Genomic DNA, 23112 nt, shown 5'->3' on the forward strand with positions numbered 1-23112 from the left:
ACTGGCCACAGTTCAGTGAGAAAGCCTGTTATATATGGAAACAGCTGGAGAACAGAGAGGAGGGAGGGAGAGATCGCATGTGGGTGGGGGAAGAGATTGCAGGGAGGGGAGAGATTGCTTGGAGGGGGGAGGGATCACTGGGGGGAGGGATTGCAGGAGGAGTTCCCAGGGGGAGGGTCTGGAGAGCAGATCGCTTGGAAGGGGGCATTCCAGGACTGTATAATGGGCAGTCAATCCGATATCACCCATTATGTGCTTCTGCCCGAGACGAATTTCTCCCCCTTTACTGTTGCAGTTATATTTTGCTGACAGCACTAAGAAGCTAGGATATTATACTTCGATTGACAATTATATTTCTATCCACTGATTAACACTGATGGTTGTGAAAATGCCCTTTAATTAGTTTTGCATTGACATACGACATAAACGAGAGTTTTTTTTACTTATTAAACTATAATTATCAGTAAAAGATGAGCATCTCTTCAGAAACTTTTAATCTTCCACTGAGAAGTTCAGGCCATTCAAATTTATGACATCATAGAATGATACAGTGCACAGGAGGCCATTCAGCCCATCTTGCCTATGCCAGAGTTTATATTCTACTGGTATCAAAATTAATCATCTCTACTTTTCTACTTCGTACTAGTCTGAAGACCTTTACCATCTTTTGGCCAATAGCACTGGCAAGTGCCACACACTGGACACACTGAATTAAACACATGGATATAGCGATTCATTCAGTACAGTGGTCCAGTATGTATAAGTGACAGCAAGCCCGATAGATCCTATGGAAAGATGTAACAAACAACTTCCTTCACATGAACAACTTCAAACCAGAAAGATTTTAATCCTGACCCCTTCCATGATTCCACAATACTGTAAGTACTGACGACTTTTAGAACAAAGTTAAAGTCAACGTATCTAGTAGATACATTGGACCATATTATGGGCTGAATCTTCTTGAGGGTCCCGACATCGGGATCTGTGGTGGCTGGGGCCGGAAGATCATACTGGTAGCGGCCTGCCACAGAGCCCGCGCTGGGAGTGCCAGGCCCAATCTTCCTGGTGGCAGTGTGACTCCGTGGCGGCCTCCCCCGCCGCTGGGCGATGGGACCAAACTTTGAATATGTAAATTAAGAAAATGAATACATTTAAATAAAATTGTCAGCGATCTTACCTGCTGCCCGGAACCTTCCGAGCGGCGGCCGGCACTCATGCGCCTTCACTTTCCTGTCCAGGGAAAGCTGGCACCACCGAGGTTGGGGGAGGGGGGGGTATACTTAGGACTTTCAGTGTAGTAGGGATGGGAGGAGGGGGTTCGGGATCAAATGTGCATTAAAATTGTAGGGGAGGGGGAATGGGGTGACCTCTGCACTTTGAACAGTTTGGAGAGGGGGAAGGTCAAGTTTTGCATATAGGTCTTTTGGGGGCGGGGGGGAAGGCAACTATTATCTGTAAGTATTATCGGTGGGGGGTGAAGGTGCAATATTTTTATTGTGCTGTAACGGCAGGGGGTGGGGGGGTTACTGTTTTAAATATTTAAATTTAGCAGCAGGTCTGGCTACCCTTTAAAAATGGCACCAGTACCTGCGCACAGGCAGCTGACACCGTTGCCAGCGTCGCAGAGCCCACCCCCATCACCTAATTGCGTGAGGCGGCCCGACTAGTATACTATCTCGAGCCGCTGCGTGGTAGATCGCGGTGCACGGCTCACGTGTGTGGGCCGCCATGTTTTTACCTGCCGCTGGCAGCGACGACAGGAGAATAAAATTCAGTCCTGTCAGTGACACCTCAGATTACAGTTGCTGTTTTGGAAAAATATCTTGCAACTGTGTATATAGTATGCTATTATATGATCCTTGTTTTATTAAATGTATCATATATTTAATGCTCATAAGTGCTCAATTTTAATAGCTCTTTTTTCTGTTTTCCTGTCAGCATAAAAATGAATAATTATTAGTACAGTACCTTTTCAGAGCATCAATATTCTTCTTGTCACATTTTTCACAGTAATGCTTATTTTTTGATTTATATTCTTTTATTTATGGATTTGCTGTGATTTGCACTGGGGAATGAACTGAATTTGTGAGTTTACTCTTTTAAAGGAAAAATGTGTTTAATAATATTTAGAGTCCTACTATTGGTGAATGTTCTGATTTTATCAATAGTTTAGCACAGTAGTCACAGTGGAAAGAGAAACAAAGCACACTTAGAAAGGACAATTGCTGCTGCTTTTTCATTCTCATTCTGTTTCTAAGTACTTTTTAAAAAATTCGTTCATGGGATGTGGGTGTCACCGGCTAGGCCAGCCTTTATTGCCCAAGCCTAATTGCCCTTGAGAAGGTGGTGGTTAGCCACCTTCTTGAACCGCTGCAGTCCATGTGGGGTAGGTATACCCACAGTGCTGTTAGGAAGGGAGTTCCAGGATTTTGACCCAACGACAGTGAAGGAACGGCGATATAGTTCCAAGTCAGGATGGTGTGTGGCTTGGAGGGGAATTTGCAGGTCATGATGTTCCCATGGAGCTGCTGCCCTTGTCCTTCTAGGTGGTAGAGGTTGCGGGTTGGAAGGTGCTGTTGAAGGAGCCTTAGTGAGTTGCTGCAGTGCATCTTGTAGATGGTACACACTGCTGCCACTGTGCGTCGGTGGTGGAGGGAGTAAATGTTTGTGGATGGGGTGCCAATCAAGAGGGCTGCTTTGTCCTGGAGATTCTTGAGTGTTGTTGGAGTTGCACCCATCCAGGCAAGTGGAGAGAATTCCATCACACTCCTGACTTGTGTCTTGTAGATGGTGGACTTGCTTTGGGGAGTCAGGAGGTCAGTTACTTACTGCAGGATTCCTCGCCTCTGACCTGTTCTTGTAGCCACGGTATTTATATGGCTATTCCAGTTCAGTTTCTGGTCAATGGTGACCGCCAGGATGTTGATAGTGGGGAATTCAGCGATGGTAATGCCATTGAATGTCAAGGGGCGATGGTTGGATTCTGTCTTGTTGGAGATGGTCATTGCTTGGCACTTGTGTAGCACGAATGTTACTTGCCACTGATCAGCCCAAGCCTGAATGTTGTCCAGGTCTTGCTGCATTTGGACTCGGATTGCTTCAGCATCTGAGGAGTTGTGAAGGGTGCTGAACATTGTGCAATGATCAGCGACCATCCGCACTTCTGACCTTATGACTGAATGAAGTTCATTGATGAGGCAGCTGAAGATGGTTGGGCCAAGGACACGACCACAAGAACACAAGAAATAGCAACAGAAGTAGACCATATGGCCCATCGAGCCTGCTCTGCCATTCAATACGATCATGGCTGATCTTGAGCTTCAATTCCACTTTCCTGCCCGCTCCCCATATCCCTTGATTCCCCGTGAGACCAAAAATCTATCTATCCCAGCCTTAAATATATTCAATCATGCAACATCCATAACCCTCTGTGCTAGAGAATTCCAAAGATTCACAACCCTTTTAGTGTAGTAATTTCTCCTCATCTCAGTCCTGAATGATTGACCCCCTATCCTGAGACTGTGTCCTCGTGTTCTAGATTCCCCAACCAGTAAAAACAATCTCTGAGCTTCTACCCTATACAGCCCTTTCAGAATCTCGTATGTCTCAACTAGATCGCCTCTCATTCTTCTAAACTCCAGAGAATATAGGCCCAATTTACTCAGCCTCTCATCATAGGACAACCCCTTCATCCCAGGGACCAATTTAGTAAATCTTCACTGCACCGCCTCCTGTGCAAGTATATCCTTTCTTAAATGTGGAGACCAAAACTGCTCACAGTATTCTAGGTGCAGGCTCACCAAAGCCCTGTACAGTTTTAGGAAGACTTCTTTATTCCTGTACTCCAATCCCCTTGCAATAAAGGCCAACATGCCATTTTCCTTCCTAATAGCCTGCTGCACCTGCATGTTAACTTTGTGCGTTCCTTGTACAAGTACCCCCAAGTCTCTCTGAACACCAACACTTACCAGCTTTACACCATTTCAAAATTATTCCGCTTTTCTATTTTTATGACCAAAGTGAACAACTTCACACTTCCCTACATTATACTCCATTTGCCATCTTGTTGCCCACTCACTTAACCTGTCTATATTTCTTTGCAGCCCTTCTATGTCCTCGCCACAGCTTACCTTTCCACCATGCTTTGCATCATCAGCAAACTTAGGTACATTACTCTCTGTCTCCTCATCCAAGTCATTAATAGAGAGTGTAAATAGCTGAGGCCCCAGCACTGATCCTTGCGGCACCCCACTATTCACTCTCTGCTTCCTGTCTGTTAACCAATCCTCTATCCATGCTAATGTATTACCCCCAACACCATGAGCCCTTATCGTTCCTATTATTTTATGTGGCATCTTATCGGAATGCCTTTTGGAAATCCAGGTATCCTACATCTACCAGTTCCCCTTTATCCACCCTACTAGTTACATCCTCAAAAATCTCTAATAAATTTGTCAAGCAGGATCTCCCTTTATTAAAACCATGCTGACTTGTTCTAATCATACTATGCTTTTTCCAAGTGCAATGTTAAGAATTCTTTAGTAATAGTTTCCAGCATCTTCCCAACGACTGATGTTAGGCTAACTGCCCTGTAGTTCCCTGTTTTCTTTCTACCTCCTTTCTTGAAAAGCGGTGTAACATTTGCCAACTTCCAATCTGACGGGACCATTCCTGAATCTAAGGAATTCTGGAAAATCATAGCCAGCGCATCCACTATCTCTGCAGCTGTCTCTTTTAGAACTGAAGATGTAGGCCATCTGGTCCTGGGGACTTGTCAGATTTCTCCTGCAGTGATGTCCTGGGGCTGAGATGATTGACCTCCAACAATCACAACCATCTTCCTTTGTGCTAGGTATGACTCCAACCAGCAGAGAGTTTTCCCCCTGATTCCCATTGACTCCAGTTTTTCTAGGGATCCTTGATGCCATACTCGATCAAATGCTGCCGTGCCATCAAGGGCAGTCACTCTCACCTCACCTCTTGAGTTCCGTTCTATTGTCCATGTTTGGACCAAGGCTGTATGAGGTCAGGAGCTTAGCGACCCTGGTGGAACCCAAACTGAGCATCAGTGAGCAGGTTATTGCGAAGCAAGTGCCGCTCGACAGCATGTCGATGACACCTTCCATCACTTTACTGATGATCGAGACTATACCAATAGGGTGGTAATTGGCTGGGTTCGATTTGTCCAGCTTTTTGTGAACAGGACATACCTAGGCAATTTTCCACATTGCTGCGTAAATGCTCGTGTTGCAGCTGTACTGGAACAGTTTAGCTAGAGGTGCGGCAGGTTCTGGAGCACAAGTCTTCAGTACTATTGCCGGAATGTTGTCAGGGCCCACAGCCTTTGCAGTATCCAGTGCCTTCAGCCATTTCTTGATATCACGTGCAGTGAATTGAATTGTCTGAAGACTGGCATCTGTGATGCTGGGGACCTCAGGTAGTGGCCAAGATGGATTATCCACTCGGCACTTTTGGCTGTTGCAAATGCTTCAGCCTTATCATTTGCACTGATGTGCTGGGCTCCCCCCATCATTGAGGATGGGACTATTTGTGGAGACTCCTCCTCCAGTTAGTTGTTTAATTGTCTACCACCATTCACGACTGGATGTGGAAGGACTGCAGAACTTAGATCTGATCCACTCGTTGTGGGATCGCCTAGCTCTATTGCTTGTTGCTTACACTGTTTGGCATGCAAGTAGTCCTGTGTTGTAGCTTCACCAGGTTGACACCTCATTTTGAGGTATGCCTGGTGCTGCTCCTGGCATGCCCTCCTGCACAGGGTTGATCCCCTGGCTTGATGGTAATGGAAGAGTGGGGGATATGCCGGGCCATGAGGTTACAGATTGTGATGGAGTATAATTCTGCTGCTGCTGATGGCACACAGCGCCTCATGGATGCCCAGTTTTGCATTGTTGAATCTGTTCGAAATCTATCCCATTTAGCACGGTGGTTGTGCCACACAACACGATGGAGGGTATCCTCAATGTGAGGATGGGACTTTGTCTCCACCAGGACTGTGCTGGTCACTCCTACCAATACTGTCATGGACAGATGCATCTGGGACAGGCAGATTGGTGAGGATGAGGTTAAGTATGTTTTTCCCTCTGCTTGGTTCCCTCACCACCTGCAGCAGACCTAGTCTAGCAGCTATGTCCTTTAGGACTCGGCCAGCTCAGTCAGTAGTGGTGCTACCGAGCCACTCTTGGTGATGGACATTGAAGTCCCCCACCCAGACTACAATCTGCACCCTTGCCACCCTCAGTACTTCCTCCAAGTAGTGTTCAACATGGTGGAAGTACTGATCCATCAGCTGAGGGTGTTGGCGGTAGGTGGTAATCAGCAGGTGGTTTCCTTGCCCATGTTTGACCTGATGCCATGAGACTTCATGGGATCTGGAGTTGATGTTGAGGACTCCCAGGGAAACTCCCTCTTGACTGTATACCACTGTGCTGCCATCTCTGCTGGGTCTGTCCTGCTGGTGACACAGGACAAACCTAGGGATGGTGATGGCGGTGTCTGGGACACTGTAAGGTATAATTCTGTGAGTATGACTATGTCAGGCTATTGCTTGACTAGTCTGTGGGACAGCTCTTCCAATTTTGGCATAAGTCCCCAGATGTTAGCAAGGAGGACTTTGCAGGGTCGACAGGGCTGGTTTTGCTGTTGTCATTTCTGGTTCCTAGGTTGATGCCAATTGATACAACTGATTGACTTGCTGGGCCATTTCAGACGGCATTTAAGAGTTAATCACAATGCTGTAGGTCTGGAGTCACATGTAGGCTGGACCAGGTATGGACAGCAGATTTCCTTCCCCAAATGACATTAGTGAACCACAAATGTGTCTCTCTATAAGCTTCTGATTCTCTGTCCACACATGCACTAACTAAGTCTGTTTCTGACAATCTTCAGAGAATTGTGGATGTTTTTGCCAAAATAAATTCCAGAAGTTCCTCACCAATTTTCCCTGTAAGTTGAACCTGCGTGTGGCCATGCAGCAACCCAGAAGTTAACACGCATGCCACTCATAAGTTGTCCCCTTTAAGATACTGCACGTGCACAATCATGCAAAAAAAGATTAAAGGTACTGCACATTCAAATGAACAGACTGCACAGAACAAAAACAAAATAGTGTCATTGTTCCCCATTCCTCTCAGTTTTTCATTTGTGGCAAACATAATTTCTACAACACTGCCTTTTCTCGTAATTCCAAGAAATCAATGAAGGTCATTCACAGGATGAATATCTGCATCATATGAGACCCACCTAATCTCTCTGTATTAAAAGAAAGAATATTTTCTTGTCTATTATATTGCTGGCATTTTGCAATCTCCATTTTTAAAGAATTGAATTACTTCAGACAACGTTTCCCTTCGGAAAATAAGTGAATCGCAATGCACATTCAGATTGTTCTTATTTCTTTAATTGATTGCAGTCACAGCCAGTAATGTCCAAGCTCCTCCAATTCTGACCTCTTGACCATCCCCAATTTTCATCACTCCACCACTGGCAGCTGTGAATTCAGCTGCCAGGGCCCTAAATTCTGGAGTTCTCTCCCTAAATGTCTCTGCCTCTCTACCTCCTTTAAGACACTCTTTAAAACCTAGCCCTTTGACAAACATTTTGGTCATCTGCCCTAATATTTTCTCATATTTCTCATATTGGTGTCAAATTTTGTTTGATAACACCTTGTGAAGTGCATTGCAGCACTTTTCTATGTTAAAGGCACTATAGAAATACAAGTTGCTATTATTGCAAGGCTGTGGTATTTGGCTGATAATGCACATCCAGATCTATGGGAAGTCTGCAAACACGTTATTAAAAAAAATTGTTGCCAGGGCAATATTAATGGCACTATCAGGTCAAAGCAGCTGAAGCTTCTCCTTTCTGTCTTTTAATTGCACTCCCAAAATTGCTTTTGCAACATTGCTACATAGAGGTCATATAAATGTTTTAAATTAGTTGCTTGTAACTGTCTCCTGCTGTTTATAAATTATATCATAATTGATGATTGTGGAATAAATACAAGAGATCCAAACTGGCAAACCACTAAAATATAGGGTATCATTAGTTTTTCCATTCTATAAATTTTGTCTTTGTCTTTCAAAATGCAAGTACTGGTTCAGGATTTCTAAAGCTCATAACAAATCAGTTGCTTTAATTAACCATCCAGGAGTAGCACTGTGGGTTCCCTAAATCACAAAACTGAATTCTGAAAACCTAAAAGGGATAATATTAGAATTCAGAGAAAGTCCCAGCTAATATTTATTCCTCAACCAACACACTAAAACAGATTATTTGGCTATCTATCTCATTGCTGTTTGTAGAGTTTAACCCTGCCAGTTGCCTAGTAGTTAAATTCAGCAGTGCGTGTGCAAATTGGCTGTCAAATTTTCCTACATTACAACAGTGAATACTTCACTTCACTGACTGTGAAGTACTTTGGGGCATTCTGAGGTCACAAAAGATGCTATATAAATGCAAATTTGTTCTTTCTTATAACTTCACTAGGTTAAGAAGATGATTGAAGAGGGGAAAAAAAACAATGACTCTAGATGGAAATTATTGTCACAGGATCTCTAAAGGTTAATAAAAACAAGAAACGCTGGAAATGCTCAGCAGGTCTGGCAGCATCTGTGGAGAGAGAAGCAGAGTTAACATTTCAGGTCAGTGACCCTTCTTCTGAAGGGTCTAAGGAATCTAATTGTAAAAAAAAGCTTAGTAGCTTTATGTTAATTTTGGACAATAGTTCTTGGTGTTGTATAAATACCTCCAGCTAAGGCTGAGATTATATGATACACTTGGACAATGTTTGTGTCTGTAACTATTTAACTCTGTCATTAAATTATACCTACCCCAGTACTTTTTGTGTGCTTTAATGCTTAGCTTTGATTGTATTAATTGTGTTACCATATAAACATTAATAAAATATTAATAGTTCATATATTTCACTGTCTTACTTTATCTTAGGCTCTGCAAGAAAAGCTAATTAGTTCAAATAGTGTACTGTATCCCATAGAGTATGGTCCTTCTATGATATCAGACTGAATATGGCATTAATATGCCACAAATCCAAAGAGATGTTTGAAGATTAGAGTTTAACCCTGCCAGTTGCCTAGTAGTTAAATTCAGCAATGCATTTGCAAGGCTAGCATGACAATAGTGTGTTTTATTAACATGGTTTACAATACTTAAAGGAACAAATTGTACTGAAATTCTTTCTGCACTTTTCACTAGATCATAAATGCATGAATTGCTGCGAGTTCAAAAAGGAAATCAAACTACCATTTCAAATCAACTTTCAAAGCAATACAGCATTAAAATTAATGGCAATGATGAATTTCATGAATTTACACTTGTTTTCTTATCACTGCCATTCAAACTCAAAAATCATGCAATTGGTAACCTGGCAACAGTTGGATTTATACAGTAAAACTGATTTCAGTATTGATAGTGTAAAAGTTAATTTGACACAATCCTATAGCCACCTCAGTATTTCAGTGCTGCACCACTAGACCAATTATTAATGGGCCAGAATTTGTAGCAGGGCATCTAATTATGTCTGGCATTAATTAAGACTTGCACACATCAGCTCAAAAAATGTTGCCCACAAAGTTGCTGATAGTGCGAGCTGATGATAGCACGGCAAGGGAAACACAGCCTCTGAGACCTCTGAAAACAGGGCAATCAGGAGGGTATCTCCTTAATTAATGAGATTTAATGATTCAGAACTAAACACAGAAAGGATTGAGAAGGAGGGTGAACTAAAGATTGAATTACGAGAAAGAGTAAAAGAGACAGAAAGTAAATTTAAAATTTGATCTTTTAAAAAACCTCCCTGCGGCGGCACGCTCTGATTTCAGCGGTCTTCCTGCGTGGATGCACCTTCGCTGAGCCCCCATGATATTTCGCACAGGGGCTTATTTAAATGGAGCTGGCGAAGCCATTTTTAAAGGGCTTTACTCCTTTGAAGAGATTTGAATTTTTGAAGTAATGTCATGGTGCAATGTGTTGAAAAAATTAAATGAAAGCTGGAGGCCCTTTCCCATCACCCCCAACCCTCCCCTCACTATTTTTGCTTCTGGGCCAATATCACCAAAAGTAACTTTATTCCCAACCCGAACGTTACCCCCCACCCCCCCCACCCCAACCTCGTAACTTTTTCCCTTCAACCCCTTCCCACCATCCCACAGCCAATAAAAAGTGTTTTCCCTGCTCCCCCCTCCCGCCCTGATAATTTCACTCCTGCCTCCCCCCCACCAGTGTCACACCCTGGAACTCCGAACCGAGTTCTGAAGGCACAGGAGTTGCGGCCGGCGGCTGGAATATCGGCTTGGGATGGCCGGTGGGACAAGGTAGGTTAATTTGCATGCATTAACCTTCATTAGCATATTGAAATGAAGGCCCCACCGCTTGGCAATGGGGGTGGGGGGGGGCTGCGCCAAGGCCTTGCTGCCGGTGGTAAAATACGATGGGGCCTTCTCGGCTTCGGGGGTTGTGGCGGGCCTCTCCCAGAAGACTTTTCCAGGCCCCACCCAACAATCCACAACGCCAGAGGGCTTGTAAAATTCAGTGCAATGGTCTTAATATCTGTTACAGGCCACTCCTTGGATCCTTGCTGTGCATTCTTAACAAATTTGGTAGGAGGAGAACTGCCAATGCATAATGAGTGCACGTACGTTGTCTGCTATATTGGACCCTTTAGGTGCCTATTTTACGCATATAAAATGGGTCCAGTGCCATCCAATTTCTAGGCCCAACCTTTTGTTCGTAGATATTTTATGGATTTATCAAGAGAATACCAGCAATTTCCACTGTGTAGTTTACAATTTAATTTTCTTTATATTCTTTGTATTTTACATCTACGAATAATGTATTACGAAGTATAATTCAAATATAAGTATATTAATATGCCTTGCTCTTTCTCCTGGAAAACTGGAAAGCGATGTTTTTAAACTATTCCAGAATAAAGGTGTTTAAAATACCAGTAGCCTTTGACTGATTCTCTTGAAACGATAATTCAGTCAAGGTTATTCTGACTCTTCACCGCTAAATTTGTAACTCTAAAAGACGGGTTAGGTGGGTGAAGATTGTTGTCCTGATTTTCTGCTTCGACTACAACAGGAAAGAAATATTTTCAGTTGTTCTCCACATAATTTCATTGTAGATTGACAATTATTTTGTACTTGTATAACATTCAGGAAGGAAAGCTGCAGAGATCAGTTAACACCTGGTTAATTCCAACTCAAATACTAATGCATTTTGATATCCACAAAGACATTCAAAGAAGCAATGTTTTATTCAAATGCTTATTTATCATTGTTTATACTGTAAATACAGATTTTGTATATTTGGTGAAACCTGTTTTCAGTTTTCACGCATTATAATATTTTGCTTATAAATTCCAGCTGGAAATGGAATGGAGATCTGCAATCTTAAGTCTCATTCAACTCAAAATATTTCTATCTCACATGTTGAATGCACTCTCCCAGACTAAGCCATTAGCAAATACTGGCCATTGGCTGCATTGCTTCCGATTGGCTGATATGTTCACTGTGGAAAGTTCTAATTAGATATCCAGGGAATTTTGGAGGAACTTTGCCACAGTGAGATCAGCATGCAAAGTGACCAAATTTATGTTGTACATCTTATTTAAGTGGTTCCTCAATTTTAACATACTTATGAGTCTAAATATGTCATTCTTGAAATAAAGTACACTTGGAAAGATTGTAATTTGCTATAAGTTGGGTGAAAATGTGATGATATCTTTGAAGATTAATTTAATTCTCTTTAACAGTCGAATAGCACCATAATAAACTTCCCTCTTCCCATCTGACACGTACAAACTCCCACTAGTTACTCATCGAGCATTAAAAAACATAAAAAACAAACATTAACATTTGAGAAGCTGTTGCAGTAAGTCTAATTTAGGCAAAGATAAATATTTAAAGCAGGCACTTGCATCAATGTTGTTTAATATTAGGCCTTGAGATTAAAAAGATCGATATTTACATTTTTCCAATCATTTCAGAAACGGGGGCTTATCAAGACCTCATAAATAATGGTGAAAATAAGATTCTCCTTGCACTATAAGAATAACCATCCAGCAAATGAAAAATGCAAACACAATGATAAAATAAGTTTTGAAAACAAGCTAATGGTTATTGAAGATGACATCCTCGTAAACAAATGGTTGTTACTTGCAGGTCTTTTCCTTTGAAGGATTTCACTATAGCCAGATATAATTCATAATAAAACACATAGCTTAGTATCTTCCAGTAATGTAGCTTTAATTTTCCTTGCAGTGTACAGTTGGTATTCTTAAAAACTACAGCAATGACTTTTAAAAGGATCATCCCACCCCTTAACGCGTCTTGCATTGGGCGATGGCTGCTGAGCTTGATGGCTGGAGTGTCTGCTCATCAAAGTAAATATGCGGGCCTATTTTGTCTAAAAGTTCCATTGCTGATAAGCCAGAAAGGATGAATGCCTCGTCAACATCCAGCCCCCAGGAACGAATTGTCTTCAAAGCTTTTAATCCAGCAGCTGAACCGCCATTTTTTATGATCAAGTATATTCGGATTGGGCAATTCAAACGTTCATTTTTGGCATAGAACTTTTTCTGGAGTTTTCCGAGTGCTTCCAGAAATCCTACGAGGGTGGCCTATTTGTGAAACAGGTGAATTACAACTTCAGAAACAATTTGCGTGCAAAATTTTCCAAAATCTGATCATACACTTCAAGTGTTGCTAACTTTATACACTGTCATTTTAAATAATCAACCCCAAAGGCAATTCATCTTTTAGTTTTGTCTCCCCCTTTCAATCCAAAGTCACACATCGTTTCCCCAGGCATAATTCCTGAAAGGATTCTTCAGGGCTTCTCTCAATGCCAATCCAAACTGCTTTTTAACAGGGGTGTAGTAAGGCACCAGACTGTCTCACTACAAAATATTTCTTTTTTCTTGTGGGCAAGCACCTCGCCTCCACGCAGTACCTCCACTAGAGCTTCTCTGACTGAGAATGGGAGCTGATGAGAAAGAACCATCAGACCCATATTGTAGAAAGGCCTCTAAATCCCTGTTGCATTGTCGAATTCATTCCCATTATAACATATCTACATTAATTCTGTGGCATTAATTTTTCAGCAGTAATGTTCTGAATATTTTCTGGCAGTTACAGCAAAAGAAATGCCACTGGGCATAGGGCTGCAAGTCACAAGACTTATTTTTATTTTAATATATTTACTATATTCTTTGAACTTTTGCAGTGATACACCTTCAACCTCTGAAAATATGACACAAACACAAATTTTCCATAAAGTCACTTGTAGCACAAGAAAGTTCTGAAACTAGCCTTGTGAAGATACAAAGGGACTGAAATTCTATGGCACTTCTGAGATGGAAGTCAAGTGTAGGAGGCCTAACAGACACAGAAATTGTGACAAGACCCAGAGATCCACTTGCAATTCCACCCTCTGGTAAATTGGAAGAGGCTTGAGGCGGGGATGGCTGAACTTCTGCTTGCCCCAAATGTGCTCCCAAATGTCAGAGGGTGGAAGTTCTTTGGCCCTAGCCTCTTTACTGCTCAGCTTCATTAGAGCGGCAGAAGTGGGGCCCATCTGGGCACCCAGATCTGTATTCTTCATCAGAATGCTGCTAGACTGAGTAAAACTGGTCCTTTCCTTAAGGGAATGGGAGGTGTAGACAAACCAGTTAGCGAGAAGCTTTCCAGCGCTAGTTTTCCTGCTCTCCTCCCACCCCTGCTGGGATTTCAATTCATGGTCGCTTTTGACCACTCTGTTGCAGTTGTCAGTGGAGTGGGGCTCCACCTAGTTTTTATAATACAGCATTTTCTGTTAAATGTGCAATAAAGTATCTAAATATAATCAACTGAAACTACTTTTATCTAAATTACTCACTGTGGTCGATCATCTATATGTTATAACAATTGTTCAACAATTATTTTTCAAATTAAGATTTAGCATAGTGCTCTTCTAAACTGCACACAAGGAATTCTGTTCATGGTGTCTTTGATTCTTCAAAATGATAAACAGAAACAGCATACAACACAAAGGTGTTATCTCACATTCTTCTGACATAAGCAGTGTTTAGTCACATCAGCTAATGTAAAGGTAGTGATTTTCAAACACTTAATACTTTCCATGTGTGGAAGGCACTCTGCATTTATTGACACATTCCAGGGAACTCCTACTGACATAATCCTAGGGAACGTGCATCCCAATTTCTGAATGAGAGAGTCAACTGTCCAAAGAAAAACAAAGCTTTCAGTTCAGAGGGCATTTTTATCAGCATACAGCAACAGAGGTAAAGGCCTAGAAATTGAATCATGTCACAACTGTTTTTCAAACGTGAAATGTGGGTTTCAGAATGGCCAGCGGCGAATGAATGGTGTTCACTGTCCATTACACTCACAACTGTCCACAGATTTGCCATGGGCTTTTGTGGCAACTTATGGTAATGAAAAATCCATTTCAGCATGGCGCACTAAAGGGAATTTTGGACCTGTGTGAACAGGGCAAGCAATAACATGTCTCTTCAACCAATCAGATTGAAGAATTCTTTCTGAGGCACACAAAGTCTAAACCAAGTGTCAATTAGAATATTTAACTCAATATAAAATCATGTACAGAAAGCAAAATAAAGAGGACAGAAATATGGGATTAACAGAAAGAGATAAAAGAGAGATAAAGTTAAAAGAAAATTAAATCTACATTAATAATTAAAATCCGATGGCATTACACTCCACACTTGTAAAAGTTAATTATCAGTGCCAGAGGGGATGTTTGTCAGTGATTAAGACTTATCCTACTGTTAAAAATTCACTTACACTTGAATGGAAAGTTCTAACCTATTGTGGCTTGTTTAGTGAGTACTGAGTGGACGAGTACAAGAACTTAATGGCCTTCATGTGTTTTATTGCCACATTTCTCAGCAAGGTACCAGTGCAGCAAAGCTTGTTGCAAAGGAGCAGGGTAAGTCAGACAGCAACCTCCCAATTTCTGCATTTCACTGCGCATGTACGGACATCAGTGGTTGCTGTCTGTTTTACTCCATAAAACCGGTGTGCGTCTCACGATTATTCCAAATGCAAATTCTGAGCCAATATGCTGATTTAAGTTAGGTCTCTTTATCAAACTCCTGACTGTGGGTAAGGGATCGATACTTGCCCAGTTGAAGTGAGCACATAATGAATCTTGTGCCTCTTAAAGTTATGTAGATGTCAGAGTCATCTGCAAAAATCTCTCTTTTTTTTGCAATTTCGTTAAATGTTACTGCATTTTGCCCCTGGTATTGACTATTTTGGGGAACTCTGCCTTTTTTTTTGTTTGGTGTCATTGCATTCCTTCAAGATTCTTAGTTCATTGCAGGTATTTATAGAGTCATAGAGTTATACAGCACAGAAACAGGCCCTTCGGCCCATCGTGTCCGTGCCAGCCGTCAAGCACCTATCTATTCTAAGCCCATTTTCCAGCACTTGGCCCATATCCTTGTATGCTATGGCACTTCAAGTGCTCATCTAAATACTTCTTAAATGTTGTGAGGGTTCCTGACTCTACCACCCCTTCAGGCAGTGTGTTCCAGATTCCAAGCACCCTCTGAGTGAAAATATTTTTCCTCAAATCCCCTCTAAACCTCCTGCCCCTTACCTTAAATTTATTTCCCCTGGTTATTGACACCTTCTCTAAGGAAAAAAGTTTCTTCCTATCTAACCTATCAATGCCCCTCATAATTTTGTATAGCTCAATCATGTCCCCCCTCAGCCTTCTCTGCTCGAGGGAAAACAATCCTAACCTATCCAGTCTCTCTTCATAACTGAAATGCTTCAGCCCAGGCAACATCCTGGTGAATCTCCTCTGCACCCTCTCCAGAGAAATCACATCCTTCCTATAGTGTGGTGCCCAGAACTGTACACAGTACTCCAGCTGTGGCCTAACTAGTGTTTTATACAGCTCCATCATAACCTCCCTGCTCTTATATTCTATGCCTCGGCTAATAAAGGCAAGTATCCCATATGCCTTCCTAACCACCTTATCTACCTGTGCTGTTGCCTTCAGTAATCTATGGACAAGTACATCACGGTCCCTCTGACCCTCTGTACCTCCTAGGGTCCTACCATCCATTGTATATTCCCTTGCCTTGTTAGTTCTCCCAAAATGCATCACCTCACACTTCTCAGGGTTAAATTCCATTTGCCACTGCTCTGCCCATCTTACCAGCCCATATATATTGTCCTGTAATCTAAGGCTTTCCTCCTCAATATTTATGACACCACTAATTTTCGTATCATCTGCGAAATTTAAATTGTTTAAATTGCATCATAGAATCATTGAATGATTACAGCACCAAAGGAGGCCATTCAGCCCGGCAAGTCTGTGTCAGCTCTTTGCAAGAGAATTTAGCTATCCCACTCCCCTACCCTTTCCCTGTAGCCCTGCAAATTTTTTATCTTCAGATTATTATCCAATTCGCTTTTGAAAAACAAGATTGAATCTGCCTCCACCACACTCTCAGGCAGTGCAATCCAGATCCTAACCATTTGTTGTATAAAAAGGTTTTCCTCATGTCGCTGTTGGTTCTTTTGCCAATCACCTTAAATCATTGTCCTCTGGTTCTTAACCCTTCTGCTACTGGGAACAATTTCTTTCTATCTACTCTGTCCAGGCCCCCCATGATTTTGAACTCCTCTATCAAATCTCCTCTCAACCTTCTCTTCTCTAAGGAGAACAGCCCCAGCTTCTCCAACCTATCCACATAACTGAACTACCTCATCCCTAGAACCACTCTCGTAATTTTTTTTTTGCACCCTCTCTAAAGCCTTCACATCCTTTCTAAAGTGCGGTAGCCAGAATTGGACACAATACCCCAGTTGAGGCCGAACCAGTGTTTTATAATGGTTCATCATAACTTCCTTGCTTTTGTACTTAACACCTCTAGTTATAAAGCCCAGGATCCCTTAAGCGTTTAAACCACTTTCTCAACCTGCCCTGCAGCCTGCAACAATTTGTGTGCACATATACCCACAGGTCCCTCTGTTACTGCACCCCTTTAGAATTATGCACTTTATCTTATATTGCCTCTCCTCATTCTTGCTACCAAAATGTATCACTTCACATTTCTCTGCATTAAATTTCATCTACCACAGGTCGGCCCATTCCACCAGCCTGTCTATGTGCTCTTGAAGTCTATCACTATCCTCCTCACAGTTCACAACAGTTCCAAGTTCTGTGCCAGCTGCAAATTTTGAAATTGTGCCATGTACACCCAAGTCTGGTGAATTAATATATATCAAGTAAAGCAGTGGTCATAAAGTAGGGGTAACCCAACAGTATACCTTCCTCCAGTCTGAAAAACAACCATTCGCAACTACTCTCTGCATTCTGTCACTCAGCCAACTTTGTATTCATGCTGCCCCTATCCCTTTTATTCCTTGGATTTCAATTTTGCTAAGTCTATTATGTGGCATTTTATCAAACATCTTTTGGAAGTCCATGTACACCACATCAACCACATTACCCTCATCAACCCTCTCTGTTACCTCATCAAAAAACACAATCAAGTTGGTTAAACATGATTTGCCTTTAACAATTCCATGCTGGCTTTCCTTAATTATTCTACACTTGTCCAAGTGACAGTTAATTTTGTCCTAGATTATCATTTCTAAAAACCTTCCCACCATCGAGATTAAATTGACTGGCCTGTAGTTAGTTGCTGGGTTCATCCTTACACCTATGTTTGAACAAGGGTGTAACATTTGCAATTCTCCAGTCATCTGTCATCACACCTGTATCTAAGGAGGATTAGAAAATTTTGGCCAGTACCTCTGCAATTTTTACCCTTACTTTTCTCAGCATCTTTTGATGCATCCCATCTGGGCCTGATGACTTAACGCCTTTCAGTACAGCTAGCTTTTCTAATAACTCCTCTTTATCAATTTTTAGCCCATCCAGTAAATGTCGTATTTGTGAAGGTTCATCATAACACCCTTACCTTTGTACTCTATGCCCTTATTTATAAAGCCCTGGATCCTATATGTCTTTTTAACCAGTTTCTCAATCTGCCCTGCAATTTGTACACACATGCCCCCAGGTCTTTATAAATAGAGGCACAGTGTACAAAAGGAAAGAAGTTATGATGAACCTTCATGAAACACTGGTTCGGTATCAACTGGAGTATTGTGTCCAAATCTGGGCACCATATGTTAGTAAGGATGTGAAGGTTTGAGAGGGTGCAGAAAAGATTTACAAGAATGGTACATGTGGGTATTTCTAGCAGCTTTCCAAACATTCTGGGTGCTTCAGTTGAGGAAAAGCAGTTCACAAGGGCATTCAAATGGAGGCAGATCTCCAGCCTTCATAACCATGGAGTCAACATATACATGCTCCTCCACATGTATCTGGACTTGTCAAAGGAGATCTTTCTTTTCCACTTTGCAAGACAAGCTGCTATATAGTTGTGCCAGCTGCTGCAGGATTAGCTACAGACCACATCTGGATTAGAGACACTGTAGAACTGAGAGTTACCACAAGCATGAAGATTTTGCATTACCAAATCCTTCAAAATCCCCAAAGACATGTGCCACAGTCTTCCTGTATCAAACAAGTGATAGTTACTGCAATTACAAGGGACATCTTCATCACTTACCCTGGGAAAGATGGCATAAGATTGACAGAGTTTGCACAAGGTAGCAGGAGGCTTCCCTAGAGTCCAAGATGCCAAAGGTGCTATCCATGTGGACCTCAGGATACCTCACATCAATCTTAAGGCCTTCATGTAAAGAAAGGGACCTACAATGAATGTTCAGGTGAACGCAGACATGTCATTATGCATGTAGATCAATGGCTGTTATCCAGGAAGCAGACGTGGTTCCATCAGCAAGCAGTTTTCCACAGTTATTCCATATTTCGGAAGAAGAAATACTGGGGACAGGATTTTCCCCTCGGGCTTCAGGACCCCATCAGGGTCAAATGTAAGGTCAGAAGTCTGCCCTGTGTGGGGAACAGTCACTGGATTGTGATTTTCCTCATATTGGCCCATTAGTGGCCAGCGGGCAGGCTTGCCATCCAATTTGGGATGGCGGTGGGGTCTCAAAGTTGGAGGGCCAATAGGAGATCCTATGGCTCTGAAGAAGCAGCAGGCTGCCTTTCCAGGTAAGTGAGAGAGAGGGCACCCCAAGGCAGAAGTGCACTCACTCCAAATTTTTTAACCTTAAAATAAAAATGCCCTTAGCAGGCGGGCCACCATTATGGAGGGAGAACCCGTCTACAGGGCAGCCTGTGGCAACACCTGCAGCCAGGCAGGCAGGTAGGGCCTCAAATCCTGCCTGGTACGCTGGGTCCCTCAGCTGCCACCAGGAGGCCACCTCTGCCTCCTGTTCCCAATTTCACCGGAGGCCTGGAGGCCGACTAGAAAATTCCAGTCAGTCTCCAACAATAGGCTTCAAATGGCTTTTAACAAGCCTTAACTGGCTACCTGCTGCTTGCGGGCGGGTTGCCCTGCCGACCCCGAATTCTGCCTCTGGGAAAATGGCCCAGGGGTGGGACAGTGCCAGGAATCAGGCAAACCGGCCAGAGGTGTGAAATTACGAGCCCACCTATCTCCATGTCTGCCCTCATTGGTGGCTAAAATTCAGCCACAAGGGTGGGAGGGGGCGTAGGGGGAAGTGAAAATGGCTGTTAGTAGATGAAGGCTAACATCTGTATCCATGGCTGCTAACTCTACTGAGAAACTCCCTAACAGCAGGGATGGACTTGCGCTGGAAGCTTCGGCATCAGTTTGGTGTATCACATCTGCCAGTTCCACCTGCAAGAAAGGTGTACCATGTAGTTTTGTCACTAAATTAAAAAAATCTGTCTGCACTGATTGAAATGGTAGTTCCTAGAAGGTGTGGAATCAACCACCTTAGATTCACGCCCTCTCTGGTGGACTCTGAAAGCAATCTATGCAACAGTAAAGAGCAGACCGACCATTACTTTGTTCCTGCTATCATCAAAATTCTATTTCCAGTCAGATGCAAAGGGTCTAAGTGACTGCATCAACTCAGTTATCTTCTCCCATGCATCTTGCACTAATACATTCGCTAAAAGGTAGTCTCTATCTCCAAATACATTATTTCTTGCAGCAGGATCTCTAATTCTTTGGCATCAAATGGAACAAAGCTGCCCACCTGTCTCCACTGTGATCAATTGCTCTGCTTTCCTATCCTCATACAATGCGCCCTTTAATGGGGAGTTGAACGCCTTTAAGAGGTAACCTCGGGCTGGATTTTCTAAGTTACCAGCCATTTGTGCTGTGACAAACTCTCAAGGCAAGTGTTTCCCGTGTCTGTGGCTTATTGAAATCCTGAAGACTGCCTCCCATTGGAAAAATGAGTCAGGTTATCCCTTGGTGTTGGAGATGTCGGCAAGCCTGAAAATTGGATCAGTACCCAGGCTTGGAAAATCAGGACTTCAAAAGAGCATCATCTCTTACACACATTATGACGTTCCCAATCTGTACGATTTTACATGATACAGCCAAGCTAGTGCTAATTCTGAGTAAGTGCATATTCAGTGAAACTGAGTAATGATCAGTGGGGCAGTATCAACTCGATGAAACACAATCAATTTAATGCTGTGAGTTTTAAAAGAAAAAAAATGTCCTCTTTTATTTTGACCTCCTGGGAGGTACAAGGCAAAAGTCAAGCAGTTTTGTCCCATAGAAAGCTTTAAAAAACTTAGACCATATGGAGCTAAATCTGAAGTCAGATCATAAAAAAAAATACTTGCATAAAAAGTTGACCATACAGATTCCTTTGGATGGGTCAACTTAAATAATTTACATGCACAAACAGTGCACTGTACCTGTTGGGCCTGGGAATCTGGAATGCAACAGTTCTTAAAGGGCTTCTTTCTGATGGCTCAGTCATTAGTGGTAATGGTAATTAAAAATCTATCTAATTTGCACTTGAATGAATCAATACTAGCTGATTTTCCTGAGCTCGCTCAGGAACAATGGTGGGTGCCAAAGATGGTAAATATATCAGATGGCAGATTTATATCAGATTACAATTTGCGGGCACATGCATAGGAATAGGAGTAGGCCATTCAGCCCCTTAAGCCTGTTCTGCCATTCGATTAGATTATATCTAATCTGTGCCTCAACTCCATTTACCCACCTTTAACCCATATCCCTTAATATCCTTATCTAACAAAAACGTATCCATCTCAGTCTTGAAAATTTCTGTTAATCCAGTATCCACAACCCTTTGGCGAGAGAGTTCCAGATATTCACCAGGCTTTATGTGGAAAAAGTGCTTCCTTATGTTACTCCTAAATTGCAAACTCAAATTTTAAGATTCTGCACCTTATTCTGAATTCCTCCACCAGAGGAAAGAGTTTCTCTATATCAACTTATTGAATCCTTTTATCATTTTAAACAAGTCAAGTAAATTATACCTCAAGCTTTTAAACTCAAAAGAATGCAAGCCAAGTTCTTGTGACCTATCATCCAATTGTAACTCTTTAAGCCCTAGAATCATTCTGGCGAATCTGCATTGTGCACCCTCCCATATCTTTCCTGAGGTGCAGTGCCCAAAACTGAAAGCAGTACTTCAGATGGGGTCTGACAAGGCTCTGTCCAACTGAAGCATAACTTCCTCCTATTTGTTTCCAGACCCCTTGAGATAAAGGCAAACATTTCATTAGCCTTTTTGATTTTCTTTCTGTGCAATTTCTTTGTTATGTTCCTCCTTTAAGACACTTCTTAAAACTAGCCTCTTTAAACAATCATTTGCACATCTGTCCTAAAATGCTATTATGTGATTTGGTGTCAAATTTTGTTTGATAATCCCACTAATGAAGCTACAGTAAAGGCATTATATAGGTTGGATTTCATGAAGGCAGTGGGGGTCCTGATGCCAGGAGAGAAAGGCAAGGGAAATCCTGCCTCAGGCATTCTGAGGGACCCCCCCCCTCCACCCTACCGGCTGCATTTAACAGCACTCAGGCAGTTAACTGCCCGGCGCTGGGGTCCTTGTCCCTTTAAGGATGGGGATCCCACCTCTAAGAGCTGCTGGCCAATCAGAGGCCTATCAGCTCAGCAGTCCAGCAGCGTCACTGGGAGCAGTGATCAGTGGTACCACAGTAGGTCCAGGTCCAGGCCCAGCCACGGAGCCTCAGGCTGTAGGTAAGTGGGGGCAGGCAGGTTCTCTGGGGCCAGTTAGACAGGCCCGCTGAGGGGTGTGGATTGTGGGTTGTTGATGCTGGTGGGGGTGGGTGGGTGTTGCCACAGGGGGTCCTTTGCTGTGGGGGGACGTCCGTGGGCCACAGATTGTCAAAGCAAGAGGGTCACCCCCCCTCCACAGGGAAGCCGCTGGTTTTACTGGTTGGCTTCCCCATGTGGCAGAGCTCCCAGCAATCACTGGTAAAATACCAGCAGCGGTGGGAGGAGGCTCAAGTGGCCATTAGTTGGCCACCTAAGGGCCTTAATTGGCCTCTGGCAGGAAGGCCATCCTCGGCCTTCCCTGCCCGCTACAAAACTGAATGGTATGAGAAGGCGACAAGCACTCCACCCCTTGCCTTCCTTTGCTATTTTGTGGCCCTCCCCCCAGCTCCCTGCCCATCCCTAGAGGGCATAAATGCAAGTTATTATTTTTGTTTGTACATGGATGTCCAAATCTCTTTTCTCCTCCACAGTTCCAAATCGCTCACCATTCAGAAAATATTTCAATTTGTCTTAGATCTAAAATGGATAACCTCATACTTCCTTCCCCATATTGAACTCCATTTTCTACATTTTTTTTTAGTTATATTCAATCCAATAAGCTCTTCCCCTTGACTTATTTTCAGTATCCCTTGTCAGGCTGATATTTTGTCTTCTTTTTCTGCGATGGAAATGGATACAATATTTAACAAGTTTGCCTTTTCCTTATTGTCCATTAGAGGCACACCTGTATCGATATTTAAGGGCCCAAAATCTCCCAAAGCAGTCTCTTTCTCCTACTATATTGTCATGCATGGCCCCAACTGCCAAGAATGAGGCATATTAATTTCGCCACATGAACTTTGATTTTTAAACTGTTACTAGAGTAAAGAAAGAACTTGTTTTTTTAAAAG

General features: G+C 42.6%; 1 protein-coding gene across 1 annotated transcript in view; it reads right to left on the reverse strand.

Annotated features, from left to right (window-relative positions):
• Positions 1 to 12361: 12361 nt before the first annotated feature.
• LOC137367116 (cytosolic 5'-nucleotidase 1A-like) overlaps positions 12362 to 23112 on the reverse strand; it is a 128447-nt gene continuing 117696 nt past the window's right edge. Inside the window, exon 6 of the mRNA XM_068028552.1 lies at positions 12362 to 12661. Within this exon, the coding sequence (XP_067884653.1) occupies positions 12362 to 12661 (300 nt within the window). The remainder of the gene's footprint in view (positions 12662 to 23112) is intronic.

This window comes from Heterodontus francisci, chromosome 3 (assembly GCF_036365525.1).
Source record: "Heterodontus francisci isolate sHetFra1 chromosome 3, sHetFra1.hap1, whole genome shotgun sequence".
Classification (NCBI taxonomy): domain Eukaryota; kingdom Metazoa; phylum Chordata; class Chondrichthyes; order Heterodontiformes; family Heterodontidae; genus Heterodontus; species Heterodontus francisci.